Raw genomic sequence first — 23,490 nt, 5'->3', positions numbered from 1 at the left:
CTAGGCACAGTTCAGGAATTGACATTTGGTACTTCCGGAAGCCCTTCTTCCGGAAGTGGTCATTTCGGACCTTCCTCCTACTGTGCCTAAAATTTCTTCTGGATACACTTTTTACTGTTTTTCTTCTCTAAAAACTAACCGGAAAATGAAATAGATGCGTACCTCCGACGAAATAGGAACAACAGCCACTAATAAAACTTCAAATACGGAACACGGGACCACCAAATCTTCAAATACTTCACGGGACCACCAACGGAGACGGCAAAAGGGACCACCACCGAAACAACAGCAAGCAAACGGAAGAAACAAACAAAGCAAACGGAAGAAGAAACAAAGAAGAAAGCGCAGTAAAACACAGCCTGGACACGTTAATTTAAAGAAATTTACACAAGGGCAAAATCGTCATTACATACGCATTAAATATTATTTTATTTTTACTTATTATTATAAAATGAAAATTCTTTTTTCTTCATTTTGTTATAAAATAATAATCATTTTTTTAGTATATATTAACTTTTGTAATAGAAATTAAATGTTATCATAATAAATAATTTATATTTTTAATAAAATTTACGAATTAATTAATTTTTATGGTTTAAATTATACTAAATTGTCACACAAATTAATATTTGACATGCGCGTAAAAAACAAATTATAAATATTAGTCATAATTACGTTCACTAATTATTTAATTATTTATGTATAATAGTATTAATTATTTTATAAATTAGTTTATCCAATTAAAAGTAAATTATTACAAAATAAAATATTTTAAAAAAAAAACTAACTTCCGGAAGAAAATGGAAATCTTCCGGAAGAAGCTTCTTCCGAAAACATTCCGGATGACGTTCTTCCGAAAGTTGTTTGTGAGTACTTCCAGAAGACACAAATTCTTCTTCCGGAAGAAGGTTCTTCCGGAAAAGTTCCGGAAAGAGGTTTTCCGGAAAGTTTCCGGAAAAATCTTCTTCCGGAAGAAGAATTGCTGAAGGGCAGTTTCGCCACTTCACTGTTTGTTGGGTGCCCCAGCAATAATGCTGGGTGCACGTAGCAACTCCCTAAAAAAAGGGCTAGCAAGGTAATGACCTAGGGCTACCCCATGGGTTGGGGCCTGTTTGACAGCTCTGGTCAAAAGTTTATATTTTGACATTTAGTCAAAATAATCTATTAAAAAAATATTTCTAAATACTTAGTTAAAAACCATTTTTCAAAAATTGAAAAATGACGATGTTTTATAGTTATATATGTGTGTGTTTTAAATATAATTGAGATTCTAATATATAAAATATGAATCCTTTATATTCAAGTGAAATTCTAAAATAATATACATGTTAAAAAAAACATCAGATGCAGATTTAAATTGTAATCCATGATAATAATATTGTATTATACATGTTATTTTGAAAAGGCTTTTCCAATGGAAATTTGAATTCACATATAAATGTCTACATATGCACCGAATTTACTTGTAACTCATGATCCAGTAAGCTATGTTTAACTATATAGATAATGGTAGATTGTTTAATCTACATATACCAAGATAAGAAAATAGTGTGTTGTGATGTTAAATATGTGGCCTGAATCTATATGGGATAGGGACCACCGTGTTATGATGAATGTGAAAATGTCATGATTGTCTTGTAAAGTCGCATCATAATGCATGTGTGTCTATTAAAATGTATATTGTTTTGTGAATATGGTACAAATGTTTACCACGAGTGATGATACATTGTTTTAATTGTTTTTAATCCTTACATTGTTATATGTACTGCTGAGATGTATCTCACTCTTCTATTTTGTTTGTCTTGTTTGTGTTTGGGTTGATATCATTTGCGGGTGAGGTTCAGTATCATGCTAAGGATGATTGTTGAGGAGAGGTTTGGACCTCAATTTATAATTTGTTTATTTTATGTTTTCTTTATGGGTTGTAATGCTATGATACATTTTTATTTTATAAGTTTTTTTATTAAAAATCATAAATATTATGTGGATACCTCGTAAAAAGTGTCACAAGTTTTATCAATAACATTCTAGTAAGTACTTCGGTTAGTCATTTGATGGAGTAGTGGAATCCCCAAGTACTTCTCAAGATCCTTTGTAACTTGGAACCCAGAAGCCTCTCTTGCTTGATGTCTAGTCGCATATGGCAGGTTTTTTTAAAAGAAAACTCAAGTCTTTTCCTTGCTTACCCTCTAGCCTGAACTCTCAGAATAAATCCAAACATGACTAAATAATCTTCACTTGATCCATATCAACCTTAGCAAAACAAATCAAGTCATATGCAAACACCAAGTGTGAGAGAAAGGAACCCCTCCTGCACAAATGAATTGGCTTCCACATTTTGTTATTCACTGTCATCTGAATCACATGAAATAATCTCTCCATACACAAGACAAAAAGATGAGGAGAAAGAGGGTTCCCTTGTCTTATGCCTTGAGATGGAACAAACTTATCCAAGACATCTCTATTCCATAACACCTACAAACTAGCAAAATATACTAATTAATAAAAAATAAATTGACTTTTAAAATAGTTTTTAAAAAAACAAATTTATATATATGTCAATTTTTTTATTAAATAACAATGTAAAAAAAATGGGTACATATATTATTTATTCTAAAAAAATCTAAAAAATTAAAGACAACAAAAATATATAATATTCTTAAAAATATCGAGAAGCATGCTTTTTAAACTATATCAAATAAATAAATAAATTTGTACACCAAACTATCGCTCCTTTGTCATCATGGCATGAAGACTCGACAGTACGGGTCAAAGTAGTCAGTAGGCAAAGTCACTTGTCAAAGGCCTATGGCCCAACCTCTTTACGGCCTTACTCAACTCGACTCATTTAGTAAAAATGTTAGACTCAAGCTTTTTAAAAGACTTTTTAGATAATTAGACCAAGTCATAGGCCTTTAAAAAAATCTATTAAGCTTGAAGGGCTAACCTATTTAGCAACAATATTATTTAATGAAAATTTTATTAGCAATATGATATATAATAATTATTTTAATGAAATTGCAAAATTACTTTATGTGGTCTAACGATTTGAATCATTTTAATGTTTGAAATTGGTTAATTTCAATAAGCATAGATGGATAACAAGAATATGGACTCTTTTCTTTTGGGTAAGGGTGTTCGCTGGCCGGTTTTAACCAAATTCAGGACTCAACCTAATCAAATTTGATTAGTTTGCTTTGATTTGGTTTTTACATTTTTTAAACCCAACCCAATTCATTCATGAACGATTTGGTTCAGTTCGTGCCAACAGGTTATCCATTTAAATTAGATCTTTTTTTCTTAGAACTACTATTTTATATCAAGATTCATCCAAATATCCAATACAATTAATATCATCAACATAATATTCTAAAATACACTAATGCAACTTTAAAAAAATATTCTTCAACGATATTTACTATAATAGTCTAAATCATAATTATTTCCTACAAACTAGTTTCTTGCAACAAGCTTTGCTACAACCAGATTTGTTGCAACCAGATTTGCTGAAACAAATGAACAAAATATGATTCATTAATATTATAAACATGACAGAAAAAATAAATATGAAAAAAAGGTGAAACAAATAATAATGTACCTGGAAGTAATACCTTAAGAAGTTCCAACACTTGCAATTCCAACACTTGGAGTTCCAATATTAGTCATATTTAAAGTCAAACCAAACAACTTTAAAAAATTTGATTGGTTTTGATCTGAATAAATCTGAACCTGTGACTCAACCCGTATTTGATCGGTTCGGTTCGATTTTGACCCAAATACATAAATGACTCAACTCAACTTTTCAGATCGATTTTGGTCAATTCAAGTTCATGGGTGACCCGTACCCATGAACACCCCTACTTTTGATGAGACTTAAAAGGTTATCATTCATAATATTTTTAGGCAATTTTTGATTACATCTTATGACTTAAAATTGTCCTACTACTGTTTCTAATAAAATTCTTTGATTTTATTAAAGAAAAAAATAGAAATACAACACATTCAATTTTTGGGTAACATGGAAATAACATGTTAATAATTGGTTACTCTATTTTAACATATAATACTTTTATTATTATATAATTTACACTTTTTAATCCAAGCCTACAAAATAGACTCTTGATAGGTAACAAACCCAAAACTTTAGCCATAGAAATATAAAGGGTGTTGCTAGGTGCACCCAGCAGTATTGCTGGTGCACCCAGCATTTCCCCTTTTTCCCAATTTTGCCCTTCACACTTTTTTCGATAAGATCTTACGGAAGAGTGTTACATTAAAAATAGTGTTCCAAACAAGACTCAAACCTCTAACTTTCAGGTTATTAGTACAATGCTCTAACCAACTGAGCTAATAAGCCAATTATATTACAAAATAAATAATGTTGCTATACATAACACTAAAATTTCTAATGTATATTTAATGTGTATGTAAATTTAAATAATAAATTTTATTACAATTAATTTTGATATAAATCATACAAATTATTTAATCTGTATATTTTTTAAAAATAAAAAATATTTACTTTTACAAAATTTAATATATATTAAATTTTGTAATAATAAAAAAATTAATGCACAAATGAGTAATTTAACATATTAATAATTAAAAAAAATAAAACTTTAAGAAATTAAAAAAAATCCAAAAAACCAATATATATAATAAAACTTTAAGGAATTAAAAAAACCAAAAAACCAATATAATATATATTGGTATTTTGGTTTTTTTTAATTCCTTAAAGTTTTATTTTTTTTAATTATTAATATGTTAAATTACTCATTTGTGCATTAATTTTTTTATTATATATTAAATTTTGTAATAGTAAATATTTTTTATTTTTTAAAAAATATATGGATTAAATAATTTGTATGATTTATATCAAAATTAATTATAACAAAATTTATTATTTAAATTTATATACGCATTAAATATACATTAGAAATTTTAGTATTATATATAACAATATTATTTATTTTGTAATGCAATTGGTTCATTAGCTCACTTGGTTAAAGAATTCTGTTAACTAAGATCTTAAGGGCAAAATTAGAAGAAAAAACTGCTGTACCAGCAATACTGCAGGCTCGGCTCGGTGCATAGTAACACCCAAATATAAAATATACCATGCCAAGCTTAAGTAGGACTCGGTATGATCCAATTCTTCATGAATTGAGTTTTTTGGGTTCTGGGATTCTATCAATAAGCCATTTGCCAAATTCTTCATGGCTGGAACATTGACGTGCTTTTTTCGTTTTGAATTAATTAGTTAGTGGGGAAGTGTTGTATTTTGTGGCATGCATTTTCTGACTTCAAGTTTCTGGTATTGGGAATGAAAGTGAAATGAGGTGGTGTTCGGCACTGATTGAGGTTCAATCCTTTAAGCTTCTTTTACTTTTTAGTTTTTATTACTGTTAGTGTTAGCTTGGACTGATACAAATTCAAACTGATATACAATGCAGTGTTCAAAACTAATGAAGGGAACATACATTTCTCTTCTCAAAAGCTGCAAATCCATGTCCCAATTGAAGCAAATTCAGGCCCACATATTCTGTGTTGGCCTTCAACAAGACAGAGACACCCTCAACAAGCTCATGGCCTTTTCTATGGACTCATCACTAGGGGATTTTAACTATGCAAACAGAATCTTCAACTACATTCATGACCCCTCTTTGTTTATCTACAACCTCATGATCAAGGCCTTTGTGAAAAGCGGTAGTTTTAGGAGTGCCATTTCTCTTTTTCAGCAGCTGAGGGAACATGGTGTGTGGCCTGATAACTACACCTACCCTTATGTTTTGAAGGGTATTGGTTGCATTGGGGAGGTTAGGGAAGGGGAAAAGGTTCATGCTTTTGTGGTTAAAACTGGCCTTGAGTTTGACCCTTATGTGTGTAACTCCTTCATGGATATGTATGCTGAGTTGGGCCTGGTTGAGGGGTTCACCCAGGTGTTTGAGGAAATGCCTGACAGGGATGCAGTTTCTTGGAACATCATGATTTCTGGTTATGTCAGATGCAAGAGGTTTGAGGAGGCTGTTGATGTTTACCGGCGAATGTGGACGGAGAGCAATGAAAAGCCCAATGAAGCCACGGTTGTGAGCACTCTGTCGGCTTGTGCAGTGTTGAGAAATTTGGAGCTTGGCAAGGAAATTCATGATTACATTGCAAGTGAACTGGACCTTACTACTATAATGGGGAATGCTTTGTTGGACATGTATTGTAAGTGTGGGCATGTGAGCGTGGCCAGGGAGATTTTTGATGCAATGACCGTGAAGAATGTGAATTGTTGGACCAGTATGGTAACTGGGTATGTGATCTGTGGTCAGTTGGATCAAGCTAGAAATTTGTTTGAGAGGAGTCCAAGTAGGGATATTGTTCTTTGGACAGCTATGATTAATGGGTATGTGCAATTTAATCGTTTTGAAGAGACAATTGCATTATTTGGGGAGATGCAGATCAGAGGTGTGAAACCAGATAAGTTCATTGTGGTTACTCTCCTTACAGGTTGTGCTCAATCGGGAGCTCTGGAGCAGGGCAAGTGGATTCATAATTACATAGATGAAAACAGAATCAAGGTGGATGCTGTGGTTGGTACTGCCCTTATTGAAATGTATGCTAAATGTGGTTGCATAGAGAAATCTTTCGAAATTTTTAATGGATTGAAGGAAAAGGATACTACCTCATGGACTTCAATTATTTGTGGGCTGGCCATGAATGGTAAACCAAGTGAAGCACTTGAATTGTTTAAAGCAATGCAAACATGTGGGTTAAAACCTGATGATATTACTTTTGTTGCTGTTTTAAGTGCTTGTAGTCATGCAGGATTGGTTGAAGAAGGCCGCAAGTTATTTCATTCCATGTCAAGTATGTATCACATTGAGCCAAATTTAGAGCACTATGGGTGTTTCATTGACCTTCTTGGTCGAGCCGGACTTTTACAAGAGGCAGAGGAGTTGGTGAAGAAGTTACCAGCTCAAAACAATGAAATAATAGTTCCACTCTATGGAGCTTTGCTGAGTGCCTGCAGAACTTATGGCAACATTGATATGGGTGAAAGGCTTGCTACAGCACTGGCAAAAGTTAAATCCAGTGATTCAAGTCTTCATACACTTCTTGCTAGCATTTATGCTTCTGCTGACAGATGGGAAGATGTGAGAAAGGTGAGAAATAAAATGAAAGATCTGGGAATCAAAAAGGTGCCAGGATATAGTGCCATTGAGGTGGATGGCAAGTGGCAACAGAGGTTAAGTGAGGGCCCTTTCCCATTTCCGGACAAAAATTGGTCTTCCTGCAGGGGATAGGTAATCGACAGCTGATTTTTAATTTGAATCATCAATTTTTAACTGGTAAATGCAATATGGAAGTTTCACAATTCAAATGTTTTATTTGGATCATGCAACTATTCAATTCCATAAACTTTTCCTACAATCCCTGAATACACAAAGTCCCATGTTTATGGACTATGGATGAAAATTAATGGCTACTATCTATTGGGGTCGATGGAGAACTCAAGTAATGGCTGCTGTCCTACAGCCAAGAGAATCTGATATTGTAAGCGAAAGTGCCAGATTTGAACATAGGCTCCTATTGATTTATACTTCACTCTTCTTGCTTGGAGTAAGCTTATCTCCAAATGTTTGCTGTATTCTCAGCAAATACCATCCTCAGTTCCACTTTGGCATTATAACACAGACCGTGTCTTCTCTATTCAGAATTTCAGATTATTTCAATAGTGTCAGGTATCTTTTCTTCATCCTCTCTGTTCTCTAATGGGTGTGCCTTATTCAGCCTAACTTAGTGGATCTAAATAAAAGGTAAAGATCAAATGTAGTTGAAATAAAAGAATATCGTTCCCTCTTTTCAGTATTTATGATTTTTTGTTGTACCAATGCTCACGATGACCTAATGTTATAAATTATTGAATCAACTCATTTTTAATGGATATGTATAACTAGAAAGAAAGTTTGCAAAGTATGTCCAAGCAGAAAGTAACTTCCCTTAAACAATGTTTTTATATATGATTTTTTTATAGAAATTGGCAGGTCCTTTCTATACACCAGAGCCTCTTTTTTTTCTTTTCATTTTATATTCATTTAATTAATGTTATTGTTAACTTATACTGTTATTTAATCAATTGGACTTTGTGGGTTAGGACATTCGTCTAGATAATTTGCTATCTAATTTTCGGAATACACCTCTTTTAAAAAAATATCAAATCTGTATTTCATTTGAGACATCACACATGCTCGTACATAAAATAAATCTGAAGTATGACCATTTAATTCCAACTCATTAGGGAATCAGCTAATCAGGGTTTTGTGATTGATGCTGAGAGTAGTTGAAACTTGAAACAATGTTAAATTTGGGTGTTAGAACAGATGAGTTTCGGATTTCAGGTTTATTTATATGAACAGAAGGGGTTACAAGAAAAGATAACTAAGTTTTGATTGGTGGGTTTGGCTATTCAACAAGAAGGGTTTCTATTATAATTTGATTAGTGGGTACACGTCAGGCAGTTCAACTCTGTAGAGTCCACTGTTCTTGGTAGTCTGAACGATAGAGATGACAAAGATTGGGAGTTTGGTGGACAAACATTTTGTGTAGTTAAGGAATATCTTCAGAAGGGGAATAACATAGGATTGGTTAAATATTATTGTATGTTGCAAACTTGCAACATTTGTAAGCTTGTACAGTTAAACATTGTGCATGCTCTCACTCATTTTACTCTTGGAGAGCATTATAAGGCCTAATAAAATTAAGATTATTTTCTGGTACATTCAAACTATGATTTTGCGCTAAAATAGAATTAACCATGGGCAAGATATTCTGCTGACCCAATCAATATATTATTTTATGTATTGATTTGAATATGATATAATTCATCATAATTCCTTTTTCTATAATAAAATAATTCTTTATTTCACGGTTAAGGATTAGTTCCTTTGAGAAGGTTCTTAAAAAGGATATAATCTTTTTTTTTCATTTTACATTGACTTGTTTTATTTTTTAATATAATATAATTAAAATATGGGATGTATTTTTTTTTTTTAGAGATTATAGGTATTCTCCACAGAAGCTGGGTAAGATCTCTAAAACGCTGAGATGAACAAGGTTAATGCTGAAGATGAGAAACGCAGTCCACACCTTTGACATCAGTAAATGGAGGTACCTTCCATAATATATACAGTTTCTCAGGATGATGAAGCAGAGGAAACTCGTGAAATTGAACCTCAACAAGAAAATTCTGCATCCGAACTTGCGAAGGTTTTCCTTGCTTCTGATAAAGCAAACCCCGCTCAATCCAGGAATGTTATCCATGTCTCACCATTCAAATTCAGTTTCCTTCACAAGCATGTATGATACAGAAGTTAGTTAAGCATGCGTGTGGAGTCTGTGCTTCCCCCAGTTGTTCCTAGTTTACCTCTATAATTACAGAACCAACTATACTTTTCACATGAAACATATCTTTGCTAAACGCCAATCCTCTATCTAAAAATTAAAGATTTATCTAAAAAGTAAAGCAATTAAAATTATTTTTTAAAACATTTAGTTAAATGAAAAAGAAATCAAGATCAATCATTCTCATTATTAAATATTTTTTTATTAAAAAATCACAAAATACTACTTGATTAAAAAAAAATCATCATGCACAGGACAAATGCTAGTTATTTATTATGTATATAATACATAATATATAATTATATAATACTAGCCTATTAGTGAATCTAAGAAGTGACTCTTGTTTGAACAATCCTAAATGCCACACAACCTATGCAGAGTATACAATATATAAAAACTGGGGTAAATCTTAACCTTCCATGTCATAAGATCTTTCATCAAATGGCACAATCCAATGGCTAAAGAAAATAAAGATTTCTCATTGCCAAAGATAAGTCATGATTCAAAGTGGCATTATTCATAAGCTAAGATGATTTAGCATTTTAAATAGTTCACAAAAACAAAATAGGATTAGGCCAAACTCACTAAAGACAGTTCCAAATAGAAAATAGTTCAAGAAATTGTGTCCATTAAGTCCAAACAAACTATTTCTTAAGCAAAATGGTGACTACGAGTAGAGTTTCGTTTTAAAAGAAAGAAATCCTAAAACATTGAGTTTTTCTAAGGTCAAGTGGATTGTTAACTCAAAATTAAAATGAAAAGAAATCCTCTCAAGAGGAGAAACCAATTTCGAATTTCACATATAACTTACCAACCACGGGATGTTAGATAACATAAACGGGAATTTACCAAAGTTTGATAATCAAAATTGCTGTACATAAGATTATACAATAACAAAGTCTCTTGTCTCATTAAGTGGGGAGGGGTCATGGGCAATTTTAAGAGCACCCAATGTAACAATCGTACAACTATAGACCAAAAGTGCTAGTAGTTTATTTTGATAAAAACATGTATAAATCAAATTATATTTGAGTAAACAAAAACAAAATATGAAAATTTCCTTCAGAAATTCATGCACAAAATAAACTTAAAGAGTCCAACTCCTTAAACAAGGGCAACCGAATGGTAAATGGCACAAAAGTTTGCTTGTGTGATCACCAATGAACTCAACCTGTGTTCACTATACCCATGATTTTCCCCACGATCACCATTTTGTTACTTGTCACTTTTGCAGACTTCATGTGTAAGTGTAAGACACGCCACAGCTTTGGCATTTCAATATAGCATAACATGGAGTGGCAAAGAAGGTATACTTCAACATCAAATCTATTTTTGCCTGGTTCACTTTTTATGCCTAACTCGGAGAATTAGATGCACTTGCTTTTTGAAAATGGACCTTAGCTCTTCATTGGCTTCAATTCCTATTCTCCTGTATTAAAGAAACATCAATAAACACAAAAGTTTGCAACCTCAACATAATGAAAACCCAAATAACTATTCATCTGAAGGAAGCAGGGAAGAAAAAATGAATCCAAAGCATACACTGCCTCAGACGAGATTGATAAGGGCATGCAGGGGGAAGGTAGATTCAAACAACAAACTGAAATAAAATAGGAGACCTATCCTAAGATGAAAAAGAACAATCTACAGAAAATGGAAATTTTCATGCATAAGAAGCTTCTATTCCTGAGTTCAGAAAATAATCATGATGAACCTATCTAAATACTCAAAACTTGATGGAAAGTAGACAACTATAATTTAAAATCTCAATTATAACACATAAGAAGATGGAGATACCTAGTTTTTCCCATATGCTAGCTTTGATTGAATTTAAACCACAACATTCCAATCTTGTCATATATTCAAAACAGGAGAAACCAAGAAAATAATAGTAGCAACATCTGTTTATCTACATAAAGGAAAGGCTAAAAATAAAAGTTACCCAATTTTTGAGCCATTCTTCCCCACAAGAATCTTGCATTGGCTTAATTTGTTAGTGATGAAGTGTTGCTCAATTCTAAGAGAACCATCTCGTAACTCTTTCCAGTCAATCAATCGATGTTCAACATCATACGGAATTTCCTGAATTGATAAATATTGTAAACTATTAGGTATTAGCCAAAGAATATATTTCTTACAAATTTTAGCTATATATTAGAAGAATCAATGGAAACAACAACTACCTGATGTACATGGTCCAATAACCTTTCACGCACAACTTCTAATGCTATCATCTTCATAACTTCCTCACTCATGGTAAATGGATCTTCTTCCCAGGGTCGTTGAACTGCCTATGCATAAGAAACAATTAAAAAGCCCGAATTAAATCAGGGACTGTCTAATCAAAGATGTAGAGAAGAACTATAAAAAATGTAATTGTAAAAGAAAATAAATGCAAATATGCATGGTAACAAAAACAAAGCAATCATGACTGTAAAAGTAATAACTTATCCACCGGGGGGGGGGGGGGGTAGGGCAGTCTCATCCTATGCCCCAAAAAACACATTGCTGATCCTTAGAGGAACTATCAAATAATTTTTTTACATCTAGTAGACAGTAGAAGTAGAAAGATGCATGCCTGCTCCATCAAGTACTGAGTCAGATCTTTTACTCCAGACCCCTTCAGTCCTGATATCATGAAATACCTAAATAATAATAAGTAAAAGAAAAAAAGTATTAGAAGCTAGCTTAAGAACTAGAGTCAATACACACAAAAGTTACAGTCATACTGCAGACCATTGTCTACCCTGGTCTTTCTACAAGAGAACCCTACCTTTCATATCCAGGAAGATCTTTGAATTCTTCGGCAACCTTCAATAAGTCTTTCTTTTTCTCTACTAGATCAATCTTGTTCATGCACAAAATTCTCCTTTGATTTGGAATCGATCGAGCTCCCATTCGTTTAATTAATTGTATCACTCTTGAATCAGGCCTGTATTGATCAAATATTTAATAGGATGGGGATGGGGTCAGCAATAACAAGAATAAAGAAAATCTGCCATCAAAAAATAAACTATAACGATGAAAGAAGGTTAAGAAACAAAAATATGGTAATAACAGATGGCATTTGAGGTGCTAGTTTAACAAAACAATCTATGGAAGTCTACAGGGTTCAAGTCTTCCAGACAACCAAAAGAGCAGTATATCCCTTGTGGAAATAGAGGATTTTGAGATTGGTGTTAGTACACTGCTTGCTATCAATGCATGCATATATTTTTAAAATTCAAAGAGATGCCAGAAATCCCAAAGTACTGTCCAACTATTAAGTTAAGCAGCAATCAAAATTTAATGAATATCCAATTAACTGGGATATAACAGGCCAATCAGCATACCAATACATGCATACAAATATTTTTAAAATTCAAAGAGATGCCAGTAATCCCAAAGTACTGTCAAACTATTAAGTTAAGCAGCAACCAAATTTAATGAATATCCAACTAACTGGGATATAACATGAATGCTAATAGATAAGCAAAACATATTCATATCAAACTTTCTGCAGATTCAAAGGTATATCTTATAGGGAAACACAGCCAAAGCCATATTTGCTAGGATAAGTAAAATAGAAAATTTGGAAGAATCTAAAATATGAACTCTTGCTAAAATAATACTTATGATAAAGGAATACTATGACTAATTACCACGATATTTTAAGTGATCTCCCCCCTCCTCCCCTTTTCTTGATTGAACATAAACAACTTTAACCTGAGTTCCTTATTTGCAATTCTCTCAAAAAACAATAGGCTCAATTTGGATAAACTTATTCATAAGCACTTATAGGAAAAGGAAAAAAAGTAAAATGAATTGAGCTTCTCCCATATGTTATAATCAACTCGTGCACTTTAAATATTTATAAAAGTTTTCTCTTTTAACTTCTCCAAAAGTTGAGATGATAAGTTGAATTTAAGTTACAATAGAAGTTCAATTCATTTTACCTTCTTATTTTCTTCTCCTATAAGTACTTATAGAGAAGTTTATCCAAACAAGGACTATATATAGAAAGAAATAGGCTAAAACACGAGTATAAGACTACTCATCAATTTAAATAATAAACCTTTGACCTGGTAATATGTCTATGAACGTCAAAAATGACTATGAGCACTTCATAGAGATTGACTGAACTCCAAGCACTTTCAACACGGACCTTGACATCCCTATAAGGAAATCCACCGCAATTCAACATGAGCCCTGGTGTATCAAAAAAACACTGCATATAGAATATTATACCACTGTGAGCATGTAGCCAAGTAAGATGTATTATTAAATATCATATTAAAAATCTATAAAGAAAAATAATGAAATAGAAATATCATGGATAACAATGCAAATCTCCTACGTTCTTGATAAATATAATCAGCAAATCATAAACAAATGACAAAATGCAAGGCCTACAAGTGGTAGTTTGAGAACAATATGAAGCAGTGGAAGTAGTAAAGCTGTAAAGGTAGAGTAACAATTTTGGGGTTTTAACAAGCTTGCACAAAGTTTAATTGGTTTTTAGTCATAAGCTATATAACTGTTCAAGGAAATCTGCAGCAGTGGGTACTTCTATTGTAAGCTACCACCTCCTGAGACACCTTTTCCTTGTTACCTATCAGCACCATAGTTGACATTTAACTTTTTTCTAGTGCTCAATGCACACTCCAAATTATAAACTCATTCAAGTTAAATGTTATTGTTGTTGAGCAATGTTGTCAAATGGTGGCACCATGGCCAAATGGTGTGGAGGCTTTTTTGCTACCCAACCTCCAAAGGAAGTTTGTGAAGGGAAGCCTGCTATGGCGGCACCATAGGCAACAATGGCATGTTTATATGGCAGAATTTCTGCCTTCTGCCATCTGCCATTGATAACATTGTTGTTGAGAAACATACAACAGAAGCTCCTATGTTAATATTAAGCATTAAAAGAGGGGTGCAGGGGGAGCTTTTTCTAATTAAATTATTTACTTGCCTCCAGCGATCATCAGGATTACATTTCACAAGTGCCAATATAATGTATATAAGAAGGGTATATAACTAGCAGTAGATTTGAAAAGATATCCTACCTGCTAGAGGTGAAAAATGCATTAGCAAAATTTTCTCATTTTACAATGAGATTTTTTCTTCAATTTTCAGAATGAATCACCTAAAGAATATCAAGGTTCATTAAAATTGATCATACGTATACTGATATACCAATAGTAATAGAAATGGACCAGATGGCCTATTACTATTACTACTTGAATATTTTACCAGCTCAAACATAATTTTATAAGTATATCATTCTCAGGCTGAAATCCATATTTTTGTTTTGGAAGGCTGAAAATATATATATTATTAATAAGAGAACGAGTACCAGTGGTACCAGAAAAAGAGAATACAAAGCACCAAGGTGCTACCCTCCAAAAACAGCAAAACAGTCAGAGAACAACCAGATCCAGCCCCACTAATCAACGAAACTGGATATATTAGAGGACCAATGATTGAAACTAGTACTAAAATCTTTATCCTTAGCCTTTAACCAAGACCAAGCTAGAAAGATACCATGGTCCATGACTTTCCAAGGATCAAAAGGTTTTCCTTGGAAAACCAGCTGATTCCTATGCTGCCATATAGAACTGGTTAAGGCAATCCACCACCCACACCTTGTACTATAGTTCACATTTGTCCCAAACCCATCACAGAATTGATAGAAGTGTTGAACAGGATTAAAGGAAAGTGGACCTACTACCCGGACCCAGCTCAAAGATTCCCACCACAAGCCATTTGTCTTTTTACAATTAAAGAACAAATGGCCCACATCTTCCTGCAGACAATCACATAAGGGGCAAGAGGCTTCCTGAGTGATGACATTTCTTCTTAAGAGGTTGACCTTGGTAGGGAGTCGATTCTTAAGAAGTCTCCAACAAAAAATGAGTGCCCGAGGTGGAATGTGCAGCTGCCAGATTGTCTTAAAAATCTTGTCTTCAGAATTATATCAAAATATATCCATATAATCAAGCATTTCAAATTATATCAAAATATATCCACATTTTGGCCTCAAATGAGAAAACCATATATCCACAAACAAACTTATACTCATTCATTGCAAGTATTATATTCTAAATCCATAATAGCATAAACTTCTAGCTCTAATGCAACAAGCTACATGTACTGTCAGTGTTCACTTTTACACACATGAAGTAAAACAAGCAGCTGAGTCACTCACAATTTGGGTGTCTCCTTTAGTTAACACTCCCACAACTTCATGAGTTGTAGTATTCGTCTTCCGAGAAACTGCTGCCACCTTCGTCCCAACCTATGACAAATAAAAAAAAAAGCATACATCATATTGAAAAATCACTCAATAAGATCACTGACCATGAAGGATACTAGAAGCAAAATTCTGCACAAATACAGGAACATATCAACTACTTCTAAATAAATTCAGCATCAATTCAAATTTGATTAACAAAGTATTTATCACAACTAACTCATCCAAACGATAACAATCACCCTAAAACATTAATTTAGTCATGTATCATCTTTGCAAACAGGAATTGCAGAGAATATAATCAAATCACACAAGGTTTTAAAAAACAGTCAGCAACAGCAAATTCAGCAAGAACGTCAAGGTTTCTCCACGACTGAAACTGTGGCAACACAAGCTGCATTTATCCACAATTTCCATAAAAATCAGTCAGCAACTGCAATATCGGCTGAAATGTTAAGGTTTTTTGGTGGTCTCCAAAACAGAAAAGTCTGGCTATATGAGTTGCATTTGTCCACAATTTTTCATAAAAAGCAGTCGGCAACCACAATTCTGGCCACAATGTTAAGATTTTTAAGGTCTCCACAACCCGAAAGTGTGGCCGCATAAGCCGCATTTGTCCCCAATTTTTCATATCAGTCTAAAATTTTTTTTGTAATATATAGGATCACCGTGAAGCTGGAAACGTAACAACAGTCTAAAACATTGAATCACGATTCACAACACTAAAACTAATAAGCATACTAACTCAACTAACTTGAGAAATTGTGAACGATAATGATTAGTTGGAACGAACCATGTAATTAGTCAGCGCAGACTTGCCAGCATTGGGGGCGCCAATGATTCCCACGGACAGCGACTTCTGGTCGTCCTCCTTCACCAAGCCCGCTCCTTTCCCTTCCTCCTCTTCGTCTTCGCCCTCGTCCATCGCAGCTTCGAGAAGGGCCTTCGCGAGGGCCCTTCTCCGCCTCTCATCCTCCTCCTCCTTCACCCGCAGCTTCCCCTTGGGGCCCTCTTCCCCGAACACCACCCGGTCCGCCCTGGCCCGGTACTTCTCGTCCCACGTGGGCTTTGGCTCGGGCTTGAGCGTGGGCTCGGCCTCAAGGGCGTAGTGGGAACTATCGAAGACGGAGGAGTCGGTGGGGTCATCGTGGTGCGGCTGTGGTTGTGCGGAGAAGAAGGCGCGAAAAACGGTTGCGGGTGTTGGGGAATAGAGGGTTCTTCTTAGGGTTCTCAGAGCTTTCATTGTTGGGATTCAACGACCATGGAACTCTTGCTGTTGTTGATGGAGATTTGGGTTGGGGTTTAAGGGCTTTCAGGGTTTGGTGAAGCGGAATTGAACTTCCCAATCTACTCACAACGGATTTAACGTGGATTAATAAGGAGAAAAGAAGCATATTAAAAGAGTCTGTTTGTTTCACATATTTAAAGTTTATTTTCATAAATAAATACATTTAAATTAATACTAGTATATTGTTACGGCAGACCCTTTGTTGAAGTGGCCCAGATTGGACCATGAGAAATAACTTGTTATCATAGGTATGTTTAATAACATTTTTTATTGTTTTTCTGAAAATATTATTTTATAAAGTGTTAATTTACTTTTAATCCTTATGTAACAAAACAGTTAGTGAAAGTAATAGATAGTATGCATCATAGTCTGATAAATTTTGAAGGGTAGGGAGATTTTTCAGTCATTCTTACTTCTTTCTCTGTTATATGCGTGATAGTATGATAGATTTTGGTGGTTCATTTTTTTTGTTTGGGTTATTAAATTGTTGTGATGATTGTGTTAATTCTCGTTTTGGGGAAAAAAATGGAATGTGTGAAATGTAGGTTTTACAGAAATTGTAAATCATCATTATGTGTTGGATGGTAGAGTTAGTTTAACATTGGTGTTGTCTATTTTGCAGAACTTGTAGTAGTTTTCATAGTTTTTCTTTATTTTGTCGACATTTTATGAGTTTGTTGTTTTTGTTTTTTTATTATATTTTGTGTTATGCAGTTATGAAGAACACTAATGCATTGCAAGAAGAGTTAATTCTAAATGGTATAAGAGAACCAGCATCCAATGTAAGGCTGATATATATCATTTTGAATGATTTTATTGATTTTTTTTTCATCCCAATAGGTAATAATAGTTTAATTATAATGGTCACATGAAGGTGCTTTTTTTATGTCTCAGGTGGGACTTGGTGATGGTTTTAATGGTGAAGATCAGTTTGGCTTTTATGATGTTAAGGAGAACATGGGTATTGATGATGGTATCAACGATGTTGTTGAAACTGAAAATGATGTAAGTGAAGATGATGCAAATGAGGGTAGTGATGTAAGCAAAGATGTTGCAGCTCCTAAAGGTGAACCAATTATAATAAATGGCTGCTGGATATAGTCAACTTTGATATGAAAAATATAAGCAGCAATAAGGTTGGAAGGTATGGATTTGTTGATCTAGAGTTGACTTATAGTTACAATTGTTGATCTAGAGTAGACTTACAGTTACACAATGGTTTTGTTGTACGCAAAGCAAAGTGCTTAAAAGTGGTAACGGTGAAAGAATGCAACTAACTTTTGTTTGTTCTAGAAAAGGTCATAGAGAAGAGAGGGGGCTAACAACTTAAACACAAAACCATGAACCAAGAAAGGAAATTAGGTGTGATTGTAAAGCCAGGTTTCATGTTCATATTTTTCCCAATAGTCGTTTGTGTGTAACTAAATTTACAGATCTACATAGTCGTTAGCATTTGGTCTAAGCTTATTGTGTGGTGTTAGCAGCGCATAAGAAGTTGAGTGCTACAGATATTCTAGAAATTGATACATTTAGAAAAGTTGGTATAAGGCCTTCTCAAATGATGGGTGATGGAAGCTTGCTTGTGGGACTTCTATGGAGGTTGGATCTTTGAGCTTCAATGAAGTCCTTTAATGGTGATTTTTCACCATGGAGATGCAGCGAAAGACAAAGGAGAAGAGGTGAGAGGAGGCGTCATCCACTAAGGAATAAGCCATGGAAGAAGGAGCTTCACCACCAAGATGAGCCTTGGATAAGAAGCTTGGAGAGGATGCTTCAATGGAGGAAAAGAAAGAGGGGGAGAAAGAGAGAGGGGGAGCACAAAATTGAAGAAAAAAAAGGGAGAGAAGTTGAACTTTGAATTGTGTCTCACAAGACTCTCATTCATCAAACTTACAACAAGTATTACACATGCTTCTATTTATAGACTAGGTAGCTTTCTTGAGAAAACTTCCTTGAGAAACTTCTTTGAGAAAATTTCCTTGAGAAGCTAGAGCTTAGTTACATACACCCCTCTCATAACTAAACTCACCTCCTTGAGAAGCTTCCTTAAGAAGATTCTTAAAAAAGCTAGAGCTTAGCTACACATACCTCTCTAATAGCTAAGCTCACCCCCATGAAAAAATACATGAAAATACAAAAAAAAATCCCTACTACAAAGACTACTCAAAATGCCTCGAAATACAAGGCTAAAACCCTATGCTACTAGAATGGCCAAAATACAAGGCCCAAATGAAGGAAAAACCTATTCTAATATTTACAAAGATAAGCGAGCTCATACTTAGCCCATGGGCTCAAAATCTACCCTAAGGCTCATGAGAACCCTAGGGTCTTCCCTTGGATCTCTGCCACAATCTACTTGGAGTCTTCTATCCAATGCCCTTGTGAGATAGGATTGCATCATTCCCTCCACCTTGGAAAGGATTTGACCTCAAATCCTAAGGTTCTTCATACTCCGGGCTCCTTCCCTCGACACCTGTAAAAAGAACAAAAACATATGTATTAGTAGTGTTTGGTATGTTGAAGTAAGGTAAGGTCTGAAAACCCATTTCCTGGGCATCTTCACATGAAGGAACATGGTTCCTCACCAACTCAATGAGTAGTGCTACAAGTATAGAAAAATATGGGACAAACCTTTTGTAAAAGTTTGTTAAGTCATGAAAGCCCCAAATTTTTCTTATACTTGGTGGAGTGGGCCACTCAAGAATGACCTTTATTCTCTTAGGGTTCATGGGAACCTCTTGATCACTATTTGAAAAATTAAGAAAAGTAACACAATAAAATATACTTTTTTCTGTATTTTCATATTGATTATTCCTACCAAAAAGTATGACAAACCTAAGGTGTCCCATATGAGTACCTAAGTTTGTATTGAAACTAAAAATAAGAACAAACCTACCTAATGGGTCCCTATGTACACACACCATGAAGATGTTAGGTGTACGAATGATTTTACAAAAGAGGGTTGCACCACTCAAAACATTCATCATACCACCTATTTTAGGGACTTGGTGCCTAATAATACCTATTTTGGGCACCAACAAAGCACAAGGATTTAAGCTCTTGCGAACCAAACCCTCATCCAACAACTTCTTTACTTGAGGAATAAACTCAAGCCCAAGAGGTGTGGCAATGCTAGCAAGTGTCTTTTTACAAAAGAGAAAATGTGGAGGTTGTCTAAGAGGGAAAGTTTCTTTAATGTTTGTCTTTATTGTAAAATGAGTTTTCTTCTTAGCTAAACTCTTGGAGGAGACACTTACCTCCTTACACTTCTCTTTAACCACTAATGGTTGTCCTTCTTCTTGGGGGTAGATTTCTTCACTAGATTATTCCCCTTTTGCTTCTTCACTTTCACTAGAGGAAGGTGAAGTAGTAGCCTCATCTTGGCTACTATAAATGTCTTGGCCCCTCATAATCATGGTTTTTGTGGTGGGGCATTGAGAAGTAATGTGTCCTCTTCCAAGATATTTAAAGCACTTTATAGAGCTAGTTTTCTCTTGCATACTAGCCTTAGGGGCTTGCTTTTCTATTGTCTTCCCCTTATCATCTTTGGGCTTAGAATGTGTCACCCCTAAGATGCCTCAACCTTGGTCTTTCTTTGGATAAGAGTGAGAGTCATAAGATTTTGATGTAGACTTCTTTTTAAATTGTTGCTCTACCCTTATTTCCCAAATTAAGTTAGCCTCTACATTGTCCTTCCCATGGAAGTATGGGAGGTTAATGTTAGCCTCTTGAGGCTTTCTTTTCTTTTCTCTTTTATGGGAGTGAGGTCTAAGATGTGACCTATGCCTTCCTTCGTAATAGTCACGAAGTTCTTCACTTAGGCTCTTGCAAGAGTTATGACTACTATAGGAGGCATGTTTTTCTCTTTTCATTTCTTTCATTATTTTTCTTCTTTCTTCCTCTCTTATTTTCTTTCTTTCATCTTGACTTATTTCTTCCACTCTTTTTTTTCCTTTTTCTTTTCTCTCTTGTTTTTCTTTCCATAACTTGAGGGAACTCAACTCATCTAAGATTCTAGATAAAGGGTCTTTATGACTAGTACCCTCGCCATTAACACTAGATGAATGATGACTCATGTTGGTTCCTAAGTTGTGGTTCTTTCTTGTTGGAGGTTTGAAAACAAAAGATAAAAGAAACTATGGTTGAAACTAGCCAAAATAAACACTAAAAGAGGTGTGAAAGATAAAGAAAAAAACTAATTGGTAAAAGGAAAGCTATCTAGGCGGTTTGACAATGGAAGGTAAAGGAAATAAGCTATGAAAGTAAGCAAGAAATGTAAACTAGGTGAATCCTAAGAGTGTTTGGATGACCACATTCAAGGTTCCCAACAAAACACTCACTATCCTAAGGAAAAATTGTCTAAAATTATTACACACAAATGGAAGTTTGGTAACCTATTGGAGGCTCCCAACACACTTCCAATGAAAGGCCTTTTTGTTACAAAACTTGAAAGCAATGAAGGTAAGTAAATTGCAAATTACAAAATTACAAAATGGTCCTCAATTTTGGTGGTTGTTCTCTCTTTGGTGATTCACTCAATTTGGAGTGCTTCTTAGTCCAATAGCTCTTAAGGTGGTTAGCCCCTTTCTTCTTGACTCAAATTCTTCAAGGGATGGCACCAATCCTCCTTCCAATTCCCTATATGGCAACCCACAAACAAGGAAACAAAGAGACAAGCAATAACCAAAGACCAAAAAAATGAAATGAAAGCTAAACCAATGGAGTTTTAACTAGACAATTTTTCAAGGATTACTCAACAATTAAAGCAATGAAAAGGACATAGAAGCAAGCTAGGACTCAAAGAGAAACTTAGAATGGCTCTAGAGTAGAGTAAAAAAACTATAAAAAAAAAAAAGACTCAACAAACCTCTAGCTTTGACACTTGTTTTCACAGTAATTTTCAATTGAAATTTCAGAACTAAGATTGTTATAACATAGGCACCAATTATAGAATAAATTTTGAGCCAAAAGAACAAGCACACTTCCCTTTCACCTTTTTTTTTCCTGGATATTGATTTTTCTGCCAACTTGTGTGATTTTTAGTATTATTTTCTTTTATCCAAATCACTTGGTTCTTTTTGTATAACTTTTTTTCAGATGTCTAGAAAATTCAGTAAAAATTTCAGCTCAAAATTCGAAGTAACCAATTCTCAGTAATTTTTACAAGTTTGTATGTCCAAGCTGCCAACACCAGCGATTTTTTTTAAGCATGGTATATTGATTGTCTTGGGATTACTTTCAACCTTCCTATGTATGTTGAACTCACTAGGATTGTTTACCACAGTTTTAGGAGTTCAATATTCACTTAGGATCAACATTTCACCTAGCAATTCAATCACCAAAACTCAAATTCACAATAGACACAATCATAAGGAAACCTAAAAGTTCAAGAAAAGGTTCACAATCAAAGACTCACTAAGAATTTTGCATGAACATGTTAAGGACTAATTAACATGAAAGATTTGACTCAAATCAAATAATAGGCTAAAAGAATTTCATACACTCATGAACAAATGAGTTAGACAAAGAAACAAGAAAATAAAATTCAGCACAACATAAGAAATCTTATGTGACAAGTTTCATGACTAGACATGACTTCTATGACAAAACTACAATAGGTGAACAAGTCACTCTAGATTTTTGAGGTTTTCTTCTACTTTAATATTTTTGTAAGAATTTTATGGTTTAGGTTTCAGCCACAAAAAATAACAAGACAAAACTCAAAGGAACCTAAACTCAACACAATTCATGGTTCAAGAACAAGAACAAGAAATTTGAACCATAGAAAATCAAATCTAGCTTCTATAGAAAGTTTAATCAGTGGAAACTCTAAAGAATCATGTTAAAAAAATTTAGCACAAGACATGTGAGGAGATACATGGAGAAAAATGAAGAAACAACAATAGAAGAGAAGGTAAAGCAAAAAATGTAGATGCAATTGCCTTTGATGTTTTGATGATGATCATGATGATATGATGCAATTGATGCAAATGGGCTTTTCAAGATTAAATTCAAGACAATACTTCAAGATTACAAGTCACAGCATCAAGATGATCACTAGTATATTAGGAAGGGAATTCCTAATTGAATTAGCAAAACGTTTGGCCAAGTAATTTAAATTAAAAAGTGTTTTTTAAAGGATTTACTCTCTGGTAATCGATTACCAGAGGATGTAATCGATTACCAGTGGCCAAATATGTTTTATAACAGCTACTAAAATTTGAATTCGAAATTTTAGACTGTGTAATCGATTACACAATTTTGGTAATCGATTACCAGCAGTTAATAAACGTTTTAATTCAAATTTTAAAAGCTGTAATCGATTACACAATTCCTATAATCGATTACCAGACAGAATTTTCAGAAAAATAATTCTAAGAGTCACAACTTTTCAAAGGCTTTATTCATGACCACCAATGGTCTATATATATGTGTGTGACTTATAACACGAATTTGCTCAGAGTTTTTCAAAACAACAAGTGTTTATCCTCTCAAAGAGCAAAATCATTTTATCCTCTTAAGAATTCCTTGGCCAATTCAATTGCAATTCATTAAGGAATTATTTGAGTGCTCAATCTGT

General features: G+C 34.0%; 2 protein-coding genes across 4 annotated transcripts; one reads left to right on the top strand and one right to left on the bottom strand.

The window, feature by feature from the left end:
• Positions 1 to 5,025: 5,025 nt before the first annotated feature.
• Positions 5,026 to 9,460, top strand: LOC100815618 (pentatricopeptide repeat-containing protein At1g31430). Of its 2 annotated transcripts, XR_415237.4 has the most exons (3): positions 5,026 to 5,361; positions 5,454 to 7,730; positions 9,043 to 9,460. XR_415237.4 is itself a non-coding variant. In XM_006583687.4 (2 exons), exons 1-2 carry the CDS (start codon positions 5,335 to 5,337, stop codon positions 7,290 to 7,292), a joined length of 1,866 nt encoding a protein of 621 aa, XP_006583750.1. In that variant the 5' UTR covers positions 5,026 to 5,334; the 3' UTR covers positions 7,293 to 8,045. The 2 variants fall into 2 exon arrangements, 1 of the variants encoding a protein (XP_006583750.1); XM_006583687.4 differs by lacking the exon at positions 9,043 to 9,460 and having other exon boundaries at positions 5,454 to 8,045.
• Positions 9,461 to 10,281: 821 nt separating this feature from the next.
• Positions 10,282 to 17,048, bottom strand: LOC100815085 (GTP-binding protein ERG). Of its 2 annotated transcripts, XM_003528303.5 has the most exons (8): positions 16,416 to 17,048; positions 15,578 to 15,667; positions 13,452 to 13,597; positions 12,164 to 12,322; positions 11,969 to 12,035; positions 11,574 to 11,681; positions 11,333 to 11,472; positions 10,282 to 10,819 (listed from the first exon to the last, which is right to left on the bottom strand). In XM_003528303.5, exons 1-8 carry the CDS (start codon positions 16,863 to 16,865, stop codon positions 10,732 to 10,734), a joined length of 1,248 nt encoding a protein of 415 aa, XP_003528351.3. In that variant the 5' UTR covers positions 16,866 to 17,048; the 3' UTR covers positions 10,282 to 10,731. The 2 variants fall into 2 exon arrangements, with proteins under 2 accessions (XP_003528351.3, XP_040873009.1); XM_041017075.1 differs by lacking the exons at positions 10,282 to 10,819; positions 11,333 to 11,472; positions 11,574 to 11,681; ... (1 more) ...; positions 12,164 to 12,322; positions 13,452 to 13,597 and adding an exon at positions 14,679 to 15,319 and having other exon boundaries at positions 16,416 to 17,026.
• Between the last annotated feature and the right edge of the window lie 6,442 nt (positions 17,049 to 23,490).

Source organism: Glycine max, chromosome 7 (assembly GCF_000004515.6).
Source record: "Glycine max cultivar Williams 82 chromosome 7, Glycine_max_v4.0, whole genome shotgun sequence".
NCBI lineage: Eukaryota > Viridiplantae > Streptophyta > Magnoliopsida > Fabales > Fabaceae > Glycine > Glycine max.
The sequence above is the reverse complement of the archived record's forward strand: the minus strand, read 5'-3'. Positions and strand labels throughout refer to the sequence as shown.

Coding starts and splice junctions, on each gene's coding strand:
- LOC100815618 (XM_006583687.4), top strand. CDS start 5,335: ATGAGGTGGTGTTCGGCACTGATTGAG. Junction 5,362..5,453: donor GGTGTTCGGCACTGATTGAG/GTTCAATCCTTT, acceptor TATACAATGCAG/TGTTCAAAACTAATGAAGGG.
- LOC100815085 (XM_003528303.5), bottom strand. CDS start 16,865: ATGAAAGCTCTGAGAACCCTAAGAAGAACCCTCTATTCCCCAACACCC. Junction 12,323..13,451: donor GTTCATAGACATATTACCAG/GTCAAAGGTTTA, acceptor TGATCAATACAG/GCCTGATTCAAGAGTGATAC. Junction 12,036..12,163: donor GATCTTCCTGGATATGAAAG/GTAGGGTTCTCT, acceptor ATTATTATTTAG/GTATTTCATGATATCAGGAC.